At 36.3% G+C, this 17,107-nt stretch overlaps 1 protein-coding gene across 2 annotated transcripts in view; it reads left to right on the top strand.

Annotated features, from left to right (window-relative positions):
- SGCE (sarcoglycan epsilon) overlaps nucleotides 1–17,107 on the top strand; it is a 67,547-nt gene that overhangs the window by 10,859 nt on the left and 39,581 nt on the right. For both annotated transcript variants that reach the window (XM_021689622.2, XM_044919959.1), the window contains exon 2: nucleotides 15,539–15,661. In XM_021689622.2, coding sequence (XP_021545297.1) covers nucleotides 15,539–15,661 — 123 coding nt within the window. The remainder of the gene's footprint in view (nucleotides 1–15,538; nucleotides 15,662–17,107) is intronic.

Raw genomic sequence — 17,107 nt, 5'->3', positions numbered from 1 at the left:
CGGGACTCGGTCCAGGGACTCCAGGATCATGACCTCAGCCGAAGGCAGACGCTTAACCAACTGAGCCACCCAGGCGCCCCATGGAATTAATTTTTATGGACATGGCTTCATTCTAGCTATTTCTAATCTACAGTCAGGGGAAACTTACTTTTTCTAGAAAGAAAAGTAAGTCGAAGATTACCTACTAGTAATAACAATATTTCAAATTACATTTAAAAATATGTAGTTTGTACATAGCTTTCCCATTTAACCATTTGGGGTTAGTGTTAGTATTGATGAGTAGATGACATGGACTTTGCAGTAAGCCAAGAAATGGATTCAGAATCCAACACTGCCACTTGGTAAACACATGACCTGGGGTAAGTTTCATAATTTCCCAAGACTTCTTGTCCTCATGACAGAATGGAACTAATAAGACCTACTCCACATAGACGATAATGTAAGGATTAAATCAGTTAATATGTATAAAACCCTGAGTGTAATGCCTCACACTTAGCATTCAAAACAGGGTAGCTAACAATAATGTCAAAGACCATTGTTTCGAGAGAAAAATATGAAGATATCTTAATATAAGGGACAATTGAAAAAGTATTAAGGATGGTTGTAGAAAGGAAGGGAAGAGAAGATGTAGGGGACAAGGAGGCAACATAGCAACGTGGGGAATGGTGAGAGAAGCAGAGAGATGTTGGGGACGTGAGCTATATATCCACTTTGTGAAAACAAAGTCTGTGTCCCGTTCAAGTGAAATATGAAAAGAGACAGATGAGACAGTGGACAGAGAAAGACGTGACAGTTCGGTTCTAAGGTGAGTGCGTTAATCAGATTAAATTTCATTTGGCATTTCCTGCTGTTTACTTGGACAGCAGTGTCGGAGTAAGTTATTATTTATTATTTCTTTCCCTTGACATTCTGATTAGCTCATCAGCAATCAGTCGCCATTCACAGCTCTTCAGTTGCTTTTATTAAATAACAAACCCCTCCTCCCCAAGTCTGCAAATTATTCAGGTTTGGGAAAGAGTAATGTCTCTTCAGAGAGTGCGCGCCCCAGGCCAGATGAAATGTCCCAGTAATGCTGCTACAAGACTCAGAATAAATCATGGGATCTTAATACAAATTTTAAGTATTGTATGGTTTCGAGGGAATTTTAAGGGCATGCCAGCCACGTTTGGATTAATTCAGGCTTTGATGATTTCTGAGAGGGAGCGTTGAGGAATTGGTTAAATTGTATATGCCAGTTAATGGTGTGAATGTCTTCTTATTTGGGGCTGTGTAAGCGCAGTATGTATGTTATTCTTTGCTTTTGTGTTTATGAATTAGAGCAAAACTCACATCCAGGTACAATTGTAGCAGAGATTATCATGAACTCAGTAAGCACAGTGGAGTTTCTTTCAAGATTTCTGAGGATGGTCTATTATCTTTGGAAAGAGTCCAAGAACCAGTCTATACACGTTAAAATTTTTTTGCACATTATATTTAATCCTGAAAAGTTATGTATAGAGCAAATATTTTTTAAATTGAGTTATATTTTCCCATGCTAACTAAGGAAATTTGTTCTCACAGAAAAAGAAATGCTCTGGTCCTTTTCTAACAAAAATCAAACTTTGAAATCATAATGTTTTTCGGTGAGTATCCACATTTGTCATTGCACAGATTATAGTAACTTTCTATACAAGAAGCTAGTCGAGTGGATCCATGATCTTGGGCACACAATTAAAAACAAATAGTTATTTCCATGTTACTGAGATTTCTCCTCCTGAGGTGTGGGACTTGAATGTTTAAGCAGACACACCATCCATGATGTTGTGTCTTGCCTTTAGTGACATTGTCTGGTGAATAGAGTCATTAAAAAGTTGTCTTTTTTTTTTAGATTTATTGGACTGTAGTCTTCTGTGGTCAGAGGAGAACTTTAGATGGATCACTATGAACTTTTTAAAAAATGAACATGCTCAAAGCCATGCTGGCCTTAAAATAGAACAATATCGATGGGATATCTTACGCTGCTTCCATTTTTTAGTGATTGGGAAACCAATCACATTTGTCTTTTGAATCCTGTAAAAGCCAACTGGTCTACCCTTACATAGGACCTGGAAATTATGAGCAATGATATGCTGGCTTACCTGGCAAGGACGTGACAAAGTGTAAGACAAAAATATCTCACGGACTTGTTTAATTCTTTAAATCACCCATAAAGTACAATATGTGTAGTTTTCTGTGTATAACTCTGAATATCGATTCTTATGCATACGTAGTCTGAGAACCAATGGGCTAGAATAAAGGAAGGAATAAAAGGGGTGCTGTCTGGATACTCAAACCATTCTTTCTTTATGATAACTCCCCAATCCATGGGAGAGGTTTTCAGCTCTAAGGTCAGCCTACATTTGGCACATATGATATGACTCAGTTGAATATCCTATCTACCCTTGGGTTCTGTAGTTATGTAGTTATCCTCTCAGTCTTCTAGAGTTCATATATGTATATGAGAATTGCCTGATGAAATTGTGTAACCTAAACTCTCCACAGTGGAGTCATGAATATGTGTTTTTAAAATTTTTTTTGTGATGAATTTTTGAGGGTGTGAATATGTATTTTTAAAGAGCTACCCAAGTGATTCTTATGTGTTGCCTTTGGAACCGAGTGATCAGGAGAACCCAGGGAGCGGGGTATTTTGCCACAAGAGACTACTATGAACATTTTTTATCCTATTTTAGTGTAATTATTTAGGAAGTGATGACGGTATTTTTCATCTAGATTTAAAAGGACCTAATTTCAGTTGTTAAGCAAATCAACCATTTATTAGGTGAATCATCCAGAAGATTGATCTTTTAGTAGATATAAAATTAGTACACTTAAGTTTACGTATTTTAAAAATTACACACCAACCAAGTCATTTATTTGCTTGGGGTGCTAGAGCCTTTGATTTCCACTCGTGGGTTATCACTGAAATGATCACCTGAGGTTTTGTTTGCTTGTTTGTTGGTTTTTAAGAACTTGGGTTTTGAATTGTATTCTTTTTTTTATTTTGAAAGGGAACTTGATATTTCTCCTAATTTTGTTTAAGCTCAGAATTTTCTTCAAAATTCGGTTTAAAAAAGAATATACATTTCATCTCTGATTTACTAAGGTGAGGAGCCCTTTCAACACGAAGTTTTCTGTGCCCTTAGCAGTGTTTATCTTCACTTCTCCTTACTTTCTGAATCATGAGGTATTTTCTTTGCTTGTATATGCTGGTCTCACCCATTCTGGTTTCTCTTGCATTGCGTCTCATCAGTTTTGCTCCTTTCTTTATCCTCCATCTGTTTCTCTCTTGTCTTTTCCTCAGCTTCTGAACAAAATCTCTTTCCCTCCCTTCATATAACCAGCCCTCTCTGCATCTTGCTGCATCTCAGTCTATCTAGCGTGTCATTTCATCTCTTTGCTCCCCTATCCTGGCCAATGTTCTTGAAAGATTAACTGTATTTGCTACATCTACATCTTGACCTTTTGCAGTTTGGCTTCTATTCTTATCCCTTTGTTGGAACTCCACTTTCAAGGAGTCACCAGTAACTTCTCACTTTACACATCTAGCAGTCTTTTCTAAACTCTCATTCTGTTTGACCTTTATGTGAGGGTGTGGATTCCAGCCTCCTTGATATCTCTTCTGTTGACATATGTGACACTTCAGGCTCGGTTGTCCAACCTCTCTGACTGCATTGTCTCTAATTTCTTTGCTGAATCATCCTCTGTGCTTGCTATATAAATGTATTTATTAACGTGTTCTTCTGCCTTTGCTGTCCCTCCCACTTTTTGTGTGTGTGTTCCTTGTTGCTATATTTCAGCTCCAGAAGCTAGGACCAAACTGTGGGATATATCCTGGGGGATTCTGGGACTGAGCTGAACCCAGAGGGAACATACCTGAGATGGCTAGAGGAAGGGAGAATGAGATGGAGACCCAATGTTATAGTTAGGAAAATGGTACCCAAATCCCATGTCTGACAGGTAAGAATAAAAAATAGGGGAGTAAGCCCTAAGAGTGGTAGTTTGGTTGATGGGAAATAGGGTAGATGAATGACTCAAGAACATGAAGGTGTATCTTCTCCGATCACTTTGGATATGAGAGTGCCTAGTACATGTTACCTGGGAGCATGGTCTGTTTAAATAACTGTACTGGGGTTTGGCTTCAACCATCATTCCTCTGGGGATGAATGTCCAAATCTGTATCTGAAGCCCCAGTAAGTTCTCTTATGCGCCAGAGTTCTATTTCCATCTTCCTCTTAGATGGTTTCACCTGGATATCCAAGTGGTACCCCGAATTTAATATGGCTCACATTTATTATCTTTCTCCTGAAACTGATTCCTTTTTTGGGGGGATTCCTAATGAATCGCTGTTCTGTGTCAATCTGGATCAAATCTTCAAAGTCATCTTTGATTCCCCTTTGATAACCCACATGAAGCAATTTGAAAACTTTGTCAGTATTATCTTCATGATGTCGTATAACTAGCCCTACCTTTATTTTCAATTTATGGGCTGACTGCTACCCTACACTCCAGAGATAACTCCCTACTTATTAGCCCCTAACCCCAATTATGTTCATTTCTGCCAGTGTAATGTTTCCAAAACTCAACTGTGAAATTTAAATGATACTTAAACTTATGACAACATCCCTAGCCAGGGATAATGGCTTCCCCCACTCAGGGTTTTGTAGTACTTATGTTTTCTACCACTGTGTGTATGTGTAATTATTATGTATGTATATGTATATATATATATATTTCATACATATTTGGGTACATGAATTATCAATCCTTGCAGATTGTAAACTTGTTGGGGTGTAGTTCCTGTGTCTTATTTATCCTGTATCCCCACATATTCCTTGTACTGACATGCAACAAATATTTATTAAATGGAATTAAACAGCTAGTTGGGCTAGAAGGAATCTAATCTCCGTTAATAGTAGATGACCTGGGATAGTCATTTTAATTTGACATTAATTTCATTTTTTGTGCATTTGTTTTATTCTGAAAAGCTTTTTTATTAAGCTGTGCTGATGGCATAAATGGAACAGTTAACTGGAAGACCAAACAGGCCAACAGTTTTATTATCAGCAGAAAAATGACTGGTGGGAAGAAAGATGGTGAGTTTAGGTGGTAAATCTACATCTCCTTTGGGGAGTCAATTAAATGTCTGCTTCCAGTATTCCTTTTGCTTTTTTAGTCATGTGTGGATTTTTTTTTTGATAAGTCAGTCTGAAAAACTCCAGTTTTGTTTTTCTAATCTTCTAAAACTTCTGATCCTTTATGTTCTTAATCCATTATTTTCTAAGTTTTTTTCCTTTGCCATAGTTTTGCCTTTTTTTAACTAAAAATAATTCTTGTTTTTAACCTATTGTGACCCTTATCCAGTCACTAGCTTGCCACTTATAAAAATTGTTCCAGTGTGGTCATTATAACAATCTACTTATAACATTGAAAAACATTAAGAATCACGCTTAACATAAATCATTTTAAAAACAATATTTATACAACCTTAGAAAAATGGTTATAAAATATTTTGGCTAATTGTGGATGATTTCTTGACTGATTGTTTTGTTGCAAAACCAAATTGATATGTTTTGCTATTAAATAATTAGATGGCACTTATTATCTATTGGAAAGATGACCTGACCCTTGGATGATTGATTATTTTTTCTAAATTTTTTTTCCCTATCATAAATGTGTCCATTAGCAATATGCCAGGACCTTTGAAATAATGCATTTCATCAGGGAGAAAAAAGACTTACTTAATAACCAAAAGATTAGTAGTTTTCAAAATGTCAGTTTTCGTCGTGAGCTTTTACTTAATATTTCTTGATTATTTGCCTTTAAGATCTCTCTGCCCACCACCCCTTGCCCCAGCCACCCCCCCCCCACACACACACACAAAATTTTGGCTGTATGTGGTCATGCATGTTGATATGTAGCCTGGTTTCCATAACTTTGGGGCAACCAAATTGTCTATAAAAATAACAATTTAAAAAGAACAGTCATTTGGGGTGATAAAATAGCTTTACTGCCATATAACAAATCCTGGGTACCTTGTAGGAGTGATTCCTGGCTTACCTCCTTATCTTCATACAGCCCTAAAGTTGGGAATCACTAGCTTTTTCCAGCTCATACCAAATGATTCCTTAGGTGGAATCACCCACTCCCAGGTCTGTTTCACAATAGGACAGAGGCTTCCAATTCTCCTCTACTCTGCTGTTTTTGAAACAAAGCCACAAACACCTTTGCATTTCTAAGGAATTTTTATTGCTAATATCTATAAGAAAACATAGAGTTTTATAACAGTAACTTCCCATGAGAGGATCACAAAAATTTATTTTAAAAAGCACTAAACGCACTTATTTTAGGTCCTAAACCCATCATCTCATAGTCCTTTCCCCACACCCTCCTTAGATATTCTCAAGGGATTCTCCCTGGTTTCTTCAAGGGAATTACCCCTGACGACCACCTGTGTCTGACAGGTTCTTTAATCAAGCTGAGGGCCCTCAGCTTCTTAGACACATCCACTCTGCCTGTGTTCTAATCTTCCTAGTTATGGCCCCAGGTGGCCCTCAAGGTTGCCGTTTGCAATGTTATAATGCTCTGTCATCTCCTGAGGATTTGGGACCTGCCCTGATTTCCTAGTGCCCCATACGAGATCACCAAAAACTCTCCCTTTGGACTTCACACCATTCTGCACTAAATTTACAGTCATCCTTTTTTTTTTTTTCTTCAGTTCCTTCTCTTTGACTTTGATCTCTAGAACTCCTGTCATCTTTGAATATGTTCCTCTGTTTCCTATTTGATTTGCTAAAAAGGTGTTCTATAAGAAGCTGTTAAACGCTGTTGAGTCATCTACTCTAGTGCTTTCTTAGTGAAATGTACTATTCCAAGACCTTTGCATGTAGCCTTCTCCAGAATCTTCAAGAGATACTTGTCTCTTCCTCTTTTAAACTTCATGCTCCCATTGGACCCCAATTTGATTTTTCTCCTTGGAACCTGAGTGATGACCGTAGTTCTCAAAATAGAAGTGATCAATATATCTTGAATCTACTGAGGTACCACATCCTCGGTTTCTTTGAACTCATCTTTAGCTTCTTCTCCCTTCCTGGTCTCCTCATCCAATTTAAATCTTATCATTGTAGTTCTATGTACAGAGAATATAGAGAGAATAATACATTTCATTAATTATATAAAGAGAATTATTTCCAGTTGCTGATATAGCAAGGCCATTTTAAGTGTTACCGCAGATATCAAATGTTCTTTGAGATGTTCTTGACCATGAGTCCCAATCATCTCTTTTTGACAATTTCAAGAGAGCACAAAAGATTATAAGAGCATTTATATAGTAAAATAAGTTTAGTGATTGTATTTTTTGTATAACTTTCTTTTAAAATAATGTTCAGTTCTAAACTTCAGCAGTGGGATGGTGTCTCTTCCATAAATAGGATTTTGAGGAATTTGGAGTCCAGAGCAGCACATTTGGCATCATTCTACCTTGATATACATTCAATACTTAAAAAAAATCATAAAGAGCCCTCTAAATATGGAGTCCCTTTTCTTTTTCCTAGGGTAGAGATAGACAAACTTAAAATTTACTCCAGAATAATTTAAATAAAAAAAGAATAAGCCTTCATATTACTAACTTACATACTTCACTTAGATAAATATTTTTAAATTCTCCTTTTTTACTTAAGAAAACTCATTTTCCAAAATGGGTTAGCCTTAGGTTTACTGACAGACTTTCATTGCTTTTTTTCTTAAGAAACAAAAAATAAACTTCCTCCTAAGAGAAAGTCAAAATAATCATGTACTGATTTCCTATTTATTTTCCCCTTAAGTGTTAAACTTGAATTTGACCTTCTTGGGAATGAAGTACTATGTACTCTGAATAATTTGTTAGAATTTTCTTCTGCCATCTTAGAGGAGCTCCTCCTTAGCTCACTGACAGTTAAGGAACGGGCAAGGCTTGAAGATAGAAATATCTCTCTAGATGTCTTCTTTTTCTGTGTGGTTGGAGAGGAACATGAAGTGCTCCTAGGACTGAAAATACATGTTCTTCTTTGCCTCTGAAGGGTGGCAAAGTCAGGACGAAGAATCACAAAGTTCCAAGACTTCAAAGGACCGTCTATCAGGGAGATGAGTTTCTCCTTCTAGGCTCTGGTTATGATGGCTGAAATGCCTCCTTTTAAACTTCAGGTTTGTTTCTTTCTTTAAACAAAAGAATCTTTAGGTTTGTTTCTTTCTTGAAATTGTGATTGTCAACGCACTTCTTCCAATTGTGCAGTGTTATTATGATAACTTCACAAAACAAAGAATGAACTTGGATTATCTGGTCACATTCTGGTTTGTCATCAAACAAGAGACAATTAAGAAAGTGAAGGTGTTGGGGCGCCTGGGTGGCTCAGTTGGTTAAACGACTGCCTTCGGCTCAGGTCATGATCCTGGGGTCCTGGGATCGAGCCCCGCATCGGGCTCCCTGCTCAGCCGGAAGCCTGCTTCTCCCTCTCCCACTCCCTCTACTTGTGTCCCCCTCACGCTCTCTCTATTAAATAAATAAATAAAATCTAAAAAAAAAAAAAAGGAAGTGAAGGTGTTATGCAGCATAATTAGCTTGCCATAGTGGGTCATAATAATATAATGTACAGACACCAAACGTATTACCTTATGTTTTCAAATCAACAAAATACGTGACTTCCTGGGTTCAAGTCACTGGCTTTTCCTCTTACTATTCCTGTAGGCTTGAACCTATCGTTTTGTCTCTCTGGATTCAATTTTGTTGTCTATAAAGTGAAGGACTGAACTCTACAGGAGAGCAAGTGCATGCCAACTCTGATTGGTAGTATCTGTCAGGAATTCTGGGTTAAGTAGAATGCTGAGGCCATATCCAAGTAGGAAGTAATGTTATGATTTGTCTTTAGTTAGAGAAATATATTTGGCATGCTCAGACAGGATGACATCTAAAGTCCTTTTCAACTGCAACGTTCATGAGACTAAGTTTATTGATCACCAATTAACAGTGGTTTGCAACCACTTTCCAACTGACATTTAAGTAAAAAACAACAGGAGAAAACAAAAACACGTGATCATAATATGGAAAATCAAGACGTTTAACAAAATAGTTTCGGTAAGTGGCTTTGGTTGGGAGAGAGAGAGAGAGGAAAAAAAAACCCTTTTTGCTTTTTGTAGAAAAAGACGCAAATCGTGGTTTGTCTTCTTCCTCATGTAAAGAACAGTGCCCTTATCTCTTAGAGGAATGAAGTTTAAAAAGGCAATGTAATGCTTTCCTTGTGATGAATTCTATGGCCTAGGCATGGTCTGCAAAATAGAAACGGTTGCTGGCCACCGCCAAATGAATGGCCTACAGCACTTTGATGTTGAGTAAACTCAAAGGTGAAGGGCAGACAGCTGAGAAAAGCTTCTGATTCAAAACCAAGATTTTTAAAGCGGGAATGGTAAAACACCAGGTAAATCTTGGTGAGGAAAAACAACTAAACAGGTTGTGTGCCTGGCTGGATACTGATGCCCCTCAGAATATTTATCTACAGCAATTATCTGGTTTGGTAATTAAATTTTAATTTGACTATAGAAATAACACGTTAAAAAATAGGTTGGGAAGGAAACCATAAATATATCAGACTCTGAGAACCCTGAAATGAGTTCTCTCAATGCAGAGATAGCAAATGAGATTCATCTCTTATAATCAATTCTGATTAATTGGTAGCAGCTTCTCCGAGTGCTACGGATACCAGGGCTCCGAGCCTCAGAAAGGGCTTTTAGCTGTTAAAGCTATAAAATGTAAGACAAGTCTTATTTTTTTCCTGACAGAACTTATAATTTTTTATTATCAGGGGTGATCATATAGTAAGATAAGTTTAGCAATTATATTTTTAATGTAACTTTCTTTTAAAATAATGTTCCAATTCTTAACATTAGGATTAACATAAGGATTCTTAATGTAAAGAGGATTTTGAGGAATGGAAATGTCTTAGTCCTTAGGCAAAAGTTTATTTTCAAAGCTATACCAGATAAATGACTGTTCAGTATTATCTTTCATCTTAAACGTCTTTAAAAATCTTCTTCATCATTTTTACCCCCAGTTTTTTTTCTGGATAATACTATCAAGGCAATACTATGAAGAGTTGAGAAATATGCACCATCTTATTTAAGTAATTTGCACTCAGTTAAAGCACCCTTGTCATGCTTCCCATTGAATAGCTTATCTCTTAAAACTCTCTGAACATGAGAGGCAAATTAACAAAATTGAAATGCTTTTAGAATAGACTTTAATTTCTTATTAATAAATTACTTATTAATTATAGTGCATTATAATATTCTTAGGCTGACTTAGCTATTGCTAAGGGTAATAGATCACTTAATCAATAGATCTCCTTGTTTAAATTATGCAGTATATTTCCCACACAACAAATATGTAAGAAATTATTTTATACAACACATTAAATCCATTCATTTTGATTTGACAGTTCATGTTTACATAATGTATGGGTTGAATTAAGACTTTCTATGGTACACTTACTTATTTCTGAATGCATTTAATAAATGGAGTTTACGCTGCCATCGCAAGTAATGGCTATGTCCCAATTATAGCAGAATTATACCACATCAGCTAAGGACCAGGAAATAAGCCACAAAAGGGTCTTCGGGTGGCCAAAATCGATGCGGCAAACGCAGGCTTCTGTTTTTCACATCTAGGAGAACCCCGCGTGCATTAAGACAGAACAAATTTGTTCTTACTTCAACACGCAACGCCACCTCATTTGGTAGTCTGGTTTCTAAACCTGCAGCAGATTAATAGCAGCAAATTAGAAGGGATAGAGAAGCTGCTATAGGAAACATACTGATAACAATGAGAAATGACAGCTGACAAGTTGTCTACAGAGGAGAAAACAGAAAATCTATAAAACATACAACCTTAAAAAGCATTAGCAGACTGGGACCCGCTAGCAGAGGTGTGTGATCAGTAAATGACAAGGCAAGCAAACGGTCCGTAAGGGCGTCGTTATATAATAGAGCAGAGTGCAATCATTGATGTGCCAAATGATGATCCTCTACCATCATGAAAAAGGATTGAGTCAGTACTTGAGAAAACTCAGCTCTCTGAAATGTTTCCTTCTTTGGGGGTTTGTGGTAAAGTGAGGATTTACTATCTTAAACCTTAAAAATTAGCAAGTGATGGTGTAAATGGACCTTTTAGAACGATTAATTTGTTGATAAAGCATCTAAGAGAGAGAGATACACATAATAGGTACCTAACAAAGGCCACCCGGACATGAATACTGACAATACTTTATGACTTTCTTCTCAAAGAGTTCTGTGGAGAGACAGCTTTGAGATTTGAATCTAGCTGGGACTTGCAAGGTCTCACACTCAGCAGCTAGTTTATTTTATGACCATGTACTCATTCTTGGTGATGCAGGAAAAGGTCTGGTGAGTGTTCTCTGGACTTTTTTGTAGAGAAGGGACTTGGTACGTGCCTGTGCACGTGCTTATGCCATTAAAAATAATCATTGTGATAATTGTGAAGTTATATGCTGTAAATTCATTAGCAATGCACCACCATAATCCTTTCAAAATTTAATGTTTACTAAATACATCCAAATTTGCTTTTGTTTTTAAGTAATTGTAAATAAGCACTCAAATGCACACGCTCATCACGATGTTGCTCCCTTAGGGAGAAAATTTCAAATGGACTATTATTAAAGGAAGACAGGATGCTATTTAGCTAGCATGAGGTCCCACTTCATTGCTATGGCCATCACCGTCTGTTACTTGATTTTTGGCTCTCTGCTGTCACATAATTGTTGAAATGGCCTGTAGTTTTTCTGTACCTTATGACTAAAATGTACAGAGAACAGTTTCTGTGAAGTTTTTGGTGGTATGGTAATGAAGGACATTGAACTACGCTTAGGGAGGGTGACGTAATTACCCTGGCCACTTGCCCATATACCTTTTTGCTCTTCTCAGATATGTAATTTTTCCTTTTAAAAAATCTGTTATTTATGACTACCTGTCTTCAGTTTTTAATCTTTGCAAATCTAGCTACCCTCGCTGTTTGAAGATGATGTTTTTGACTCCCTGTGGGTTGGACTTTTGGTTTAATTGTTTTTCCCATTAATGGTGATGGATTTGCACGGGATTTAGCCACACACTGGTTTCCAGTTTCATTTGTATCCAGTGGCATGTGTTTGCAGAGGTAATGGATTTGCAGCCGTAGACAATTGCAAAGCCATGCGATACACAGAGAGACCAGACCCTGTGACCTCAGCTTGATTAGCATGACACTGTACACATGTATATTTCAGAGATTATTAGATTTTAGTACTGTGCATTTTTAGAGTTTAAATTTGATTTTCAGGATTTGCTTTTAAGGAAGACAATATGCTTCAAGCTTTCTGTTTGTGAGTACTACTTAGATACATGTGAGCACAACATGTGTTAGCCGGAGTAACAGCCGTTGTTGCTGTTGGTGCAGACCATATCAGCATTATTTATATAGCTTGCGTTTAGAACAAGAGCCTATAACTTCGAATCCTGTGTCATTTGTTGTTTCCAAAAGGAAGCGAGGTGTAAATACTGCCCAAATAGCCTCTGTTGAAGAGGGATCTGTTTTGTAAGTAGCAAATGGGGAAGGTAAAGGTAAAGGGCGCTTCTCTAAAATGTTGTGTGGGTGCCCATAATTTAAACTGATGCTACAGAAAGGAAGTATTATTTTCACAAACAAAACATAAGGGCTTAGTCATTTTCCATTTCTCGATGATGAATGTACCATACATCCATATCATGTTTTTCTCAAAGTGAATGGCATCCTAGACTTATAGAGAAGCAGTCTTTACTGTCGAGTTGCCAAGGTAACTGACCAGCAAGGATGCGGCTCAGCAGCTTGCAGAAAGGCAATTGAGTACATGTGAATACGGAAATGTGCATGTCATCTCAAAACCCACGAGGGCCATGGTGAATTGTGGTTTGGCTCTGGAGATCACAGAAAAGTTTTTTATGAACCAGAAACTGAGATGTTCTGTACTAGTCCCTGAAGTGAGGTGATACTAGTCCTTGAAGTGAGGTGATAGGCAGTGGCAGGTACCCTTTTAGGGTCCCACTTCAGGCCTTGCCAAGTGCTATATAGAAAACAGAATCATTTTAATATTGCTTCATATGAACAACCTTTCTTTTGGCTTTATAAGCTAGCTTTTACTACCTTATGGCAGCAAAAACTAAGGGAGACTGTCAGGAGTTTGTAATGTAAATGGAGGATGATAACCCATAAACTGCTACACACCTGTGAGAATTAATTCAAGTTATAAAATGGAAATTTAAGTGAAGTATTATGTATATACTTAGTCCACAAATATAACACCTGTGTTTACCTCCACAGTGCTTTTTAACTAGAAGGTATTCATCCATTCAATAGGCATCGATAAAATTATTCAGCTATGGCAGACACCTTCTAGGTGCCAAGAAAATAACAAAGGTAAATAAAATTCAGTGCTGGACTTCAAGGTGTTTTAATCTCTAGAAAGAATAAGTTACATAAACTCTGGAGAGATTCCTTTAGATTATTCAAAATACTCCTGTGCTTTGAATGTAGGGTTGTGATCTGGAATTTAAATACCTTTACATATAGAATGAAGTAACTTCTCAGTAGGGGTTCACAAATCTCCATAATTTGACTCTTCTTACCAGTTTTTCTCCTTTTACCTTAATTATACCCCAGGATCACTGGCTTAATTTTTTTCCTTGAAAGGTCCCCCCAGTATTCCACAATTGTGTCTTGTACAAGTTTTCACCACTGAAATGCCCGAATCCCCATCTATGAGTTTCAGAATCTTGCCAGTATTTTACAAGCCATGTTGAATTCTACTTCTTACATAAATCTTTTCCAGATCCTTTCCAGCTTCCATTGCTCCTCTCCATCTTTCCAGGTATTATAAGAGGATACCTCAGGTATCATACCTAGTTAGGTGGGCATTGGTCTCCCAAGCCAGATGGTGAGGAAGGCAGGGACTGGGTCTCCTTCGTGTTCACATTCTCCACAGCACCTAGCACTCAGGGGACGTTGTGGAGTCCAGGGGGGGGGGAAATTGCCAGTTATCATCCTCACTGTTTTTCTGTGATTTGTTCATTCTTGTTCTTTGGAATGGGACCATTTCCACAGGTGAGTAAATTGTTTTGAGGAGAAGAAGCTGGGTACTCTAAATGCCATGTAAAGCCTACTGAGGAATACTAGCAAAGCAAGTCAGGAAAGGAGGAGTCTCTCTACATACCTAGTTTAAACGTAACTTGCAGCTTCCTTCTGTCTGTTACATAGCCTTTGAAGTTGTGTTTTAGTAGCAAAGCTATGGATACATGAAGCTACAAGCCAAATATTTTAGTTCAGTTCTCCATTTTTGGCAGCCATCCACAGAACTGCAGGGACAAGTTTTCACAGATAAAGAAACATTTTGTGGGAGTTCCTATTTTTATGCTGAAAAATTTACTGTCAATGATCTTGCTATCTAGGGCTTTTTAGTTAGTTGTGAGCCTAGGGTGAGCAACACTGAAGTTCTCAAGGTTAATTACTACATTTACAAATCCGTCAGTGACTAAGAAAAAAAGAACTGGATTTATCTGTTTAAAAATTACAGCCACTAGCCAATCAGGAAGATAGAAAAACTAAAAGAGATTGTAGAGGTGACAAGTGTATGGCAGTAATGTGTTGGTGGAGATGATGATATCACAGGAAAAACAATAGGTGGGAACTAATCAAACCAGTTTAGCCAATTTAGTGTACTCACATCCCATATCTTAAGTAATCAGCAAATCATGAAATCTGCCCCATTTCATTTAAGGAAATCATCTGCACTGAACTTTATTATCTGATTGTTATTGCTTATTTAGGATATAGCATAGTAGAATAGATTATATTGTATGATTTATTAAATGTCAAGATCGGGTAAAATGGAATAAAGGAGAGGTATGAGGAGAGATACAAGGAATAATACAGCAAAAGTATCCAATGCATTTTTTATAAGTGTATATGAAACTCACCTTACATATACTGATGGCATTATATAGTCTGATATGCTATGTCTAGCAAATAGTTAATACAGTTTAGATTCTTACCTTTTAAAAATTACTCTTTATACTTTGCTTTGAAAAAAGGAAAAAAAAAACTGTAGTAATTATGTAGTCATTCAGTTCTCATGATATATTTTGTTGGTAATAATGCCCATGAAAAGAAATTACTGAAAAAATATTATGGATGTCTTCATTATTTAATAACAATATAAATTATTAAATGTGCCTAATTTTGTTTACGTAATATTTGAAAGTCTCTAAACATACCACGTTGAAAGAGTTGTTCCATGTTTTGTCCTGAAATCACTTCTCTTTAAAACAAACTTCTTAACAATATCTTGCATGTTGCTTTAGTTTTCCCAGAAATTTCTAAAGAAGTGAAACCCTTCTTTACAGCGTAAGTGAATTACTGAAAGCATAGCTCATTATTTGCCTTTCTCTCTCTTATCTTCCTCTTTGTTTTCAGTGTACACTATTTTCTCGAAGGTGCACTCTGATCGGAATGTATACCCATCCGCAGGTGTCCTCTTTGTTCATGTTTTGGAAAGAGAGTATTTTAAGGGGGAATTTCCACCTTACCCCAAGCCTGGTATGTTCTCAGTGGGGAAAAAAAAGTGGTTAACTTACTAAATTTTTCTTTTTTTTCAGTGTGCATAATTTAGATGATATATGATCAAATATTATTAACATTATTTGAAATGGTCTGTATATGTGATAAATTGGTTGTTGTAGGATATTTCCCATTTTAAGATTAGAAATTGAAGTACAGAAGGAAATAACTCATTTTTGAATTTTTTAAAAAAGCTTATTTCTACTTTTCCAGTGTTGAGTTTTGTGTGTCTGACAAAGGACCTACCTACCTATGTTCGCATAGAAATAATTATAGCTGTACAGTTATGGTTTTCTGTATTAAGACTTAGATTCTTACATAGTACATTGATTTTTGGAAGACCAAACATATGTTGTAGAAGAGAATGAAATATGGTATTAAGAAAGAATTCTCAAGAAAGCTCTTACAATATGAGATAATTTTAACTTCATAATAATATAATGGAGATTAAATTTTCCTTCAAAATAATACCAATTGTGATGCTTTATTTAATTCACCATTGTTTTAAATTATGTTATATTGGATTATCATAAATGCCATCAGATTAATGAAGATATAGAAAGAATAGCAAGAAAAAAATATGTTGTTATTACAACTACTTAAGTAACAAAAAAGGAATTTTCTGAAAATTATAGCATTAGAATTAATATAAATATTATTTTTGTGGATTATATGATAAATAACATACCTGAAAACAGTCATAGAAAATAACCATGTTCTCACCAGCAGTAAGAAAAAGTAATCTTTTCATCAGTTATTTAAAAAATGTTTTTTTTGTGTGGCATTCTATGTTTGTAAAACTATATAAATGAACCTTTTGAACAGTAGCTCCAACGTTTGGGAAGAAAATATGTAGTTAAGAGCATAGTTTCTGGAATCAGCCGAGATTAAATTCTAATCTCACCATTTGAGAAGGTACTTAACATGAAAAATTACATATCCCATCAGTAAAATTAGGGCTAATAATAGTCCCTTTTATAGGTGTGTCTGAAAATCACGTGAAATTGTGCCTGAAGAGGCCAGGCACATTCTAACAAATGATGCTGTTGTTGTTATTATTCTTAGTTACAGTTCTTTTGGATTTAACAACTCATTCTCCAAAGTTTTAAAATTACATTATTTTTGTTTTGATGACACTTTTATCATTTTGAGATATCCCTTGAGATTAGTTCGATAGTGTCCAGAGTTTTATGAAAGAAAAAATTCTCAAGAGAATGACTACATCAGCATGATTAGGGGATTTTCCCGAAAGATAGTTGTCTCATTGGCAGAACTTCCACACTCCTGTGTGACCAAAAAAAAAAAAAAAAGGAAAGAAAACAAAATTTCCAAAGACATTGTATGACTGCTTTCTTTGTTGCGTGAGATTTCTAGGCAACTAAATAACCAAAAAGATTTTTTCTTTACTTGAGGCTCTAATCTGAA

Source organism: Neomonachus schauinslandi, chromosome 12 (assembly GCF_002201575.2).
Source record: "Neomonachus schauinslandi chromosome 12, ASM220157v2, whole genome shotgun sequence".
Lineage (NCBI taxonomy): Eukaryota > Metazoa > Chordata > Mammalia > Carnivora > Phocidae > Neomonachus > Neomonachus schauinslandi.
Note: the sequence above shows the minus strand (reverse complement) of the source record. Positions and strands in the feature narration are given on the sequence as shown.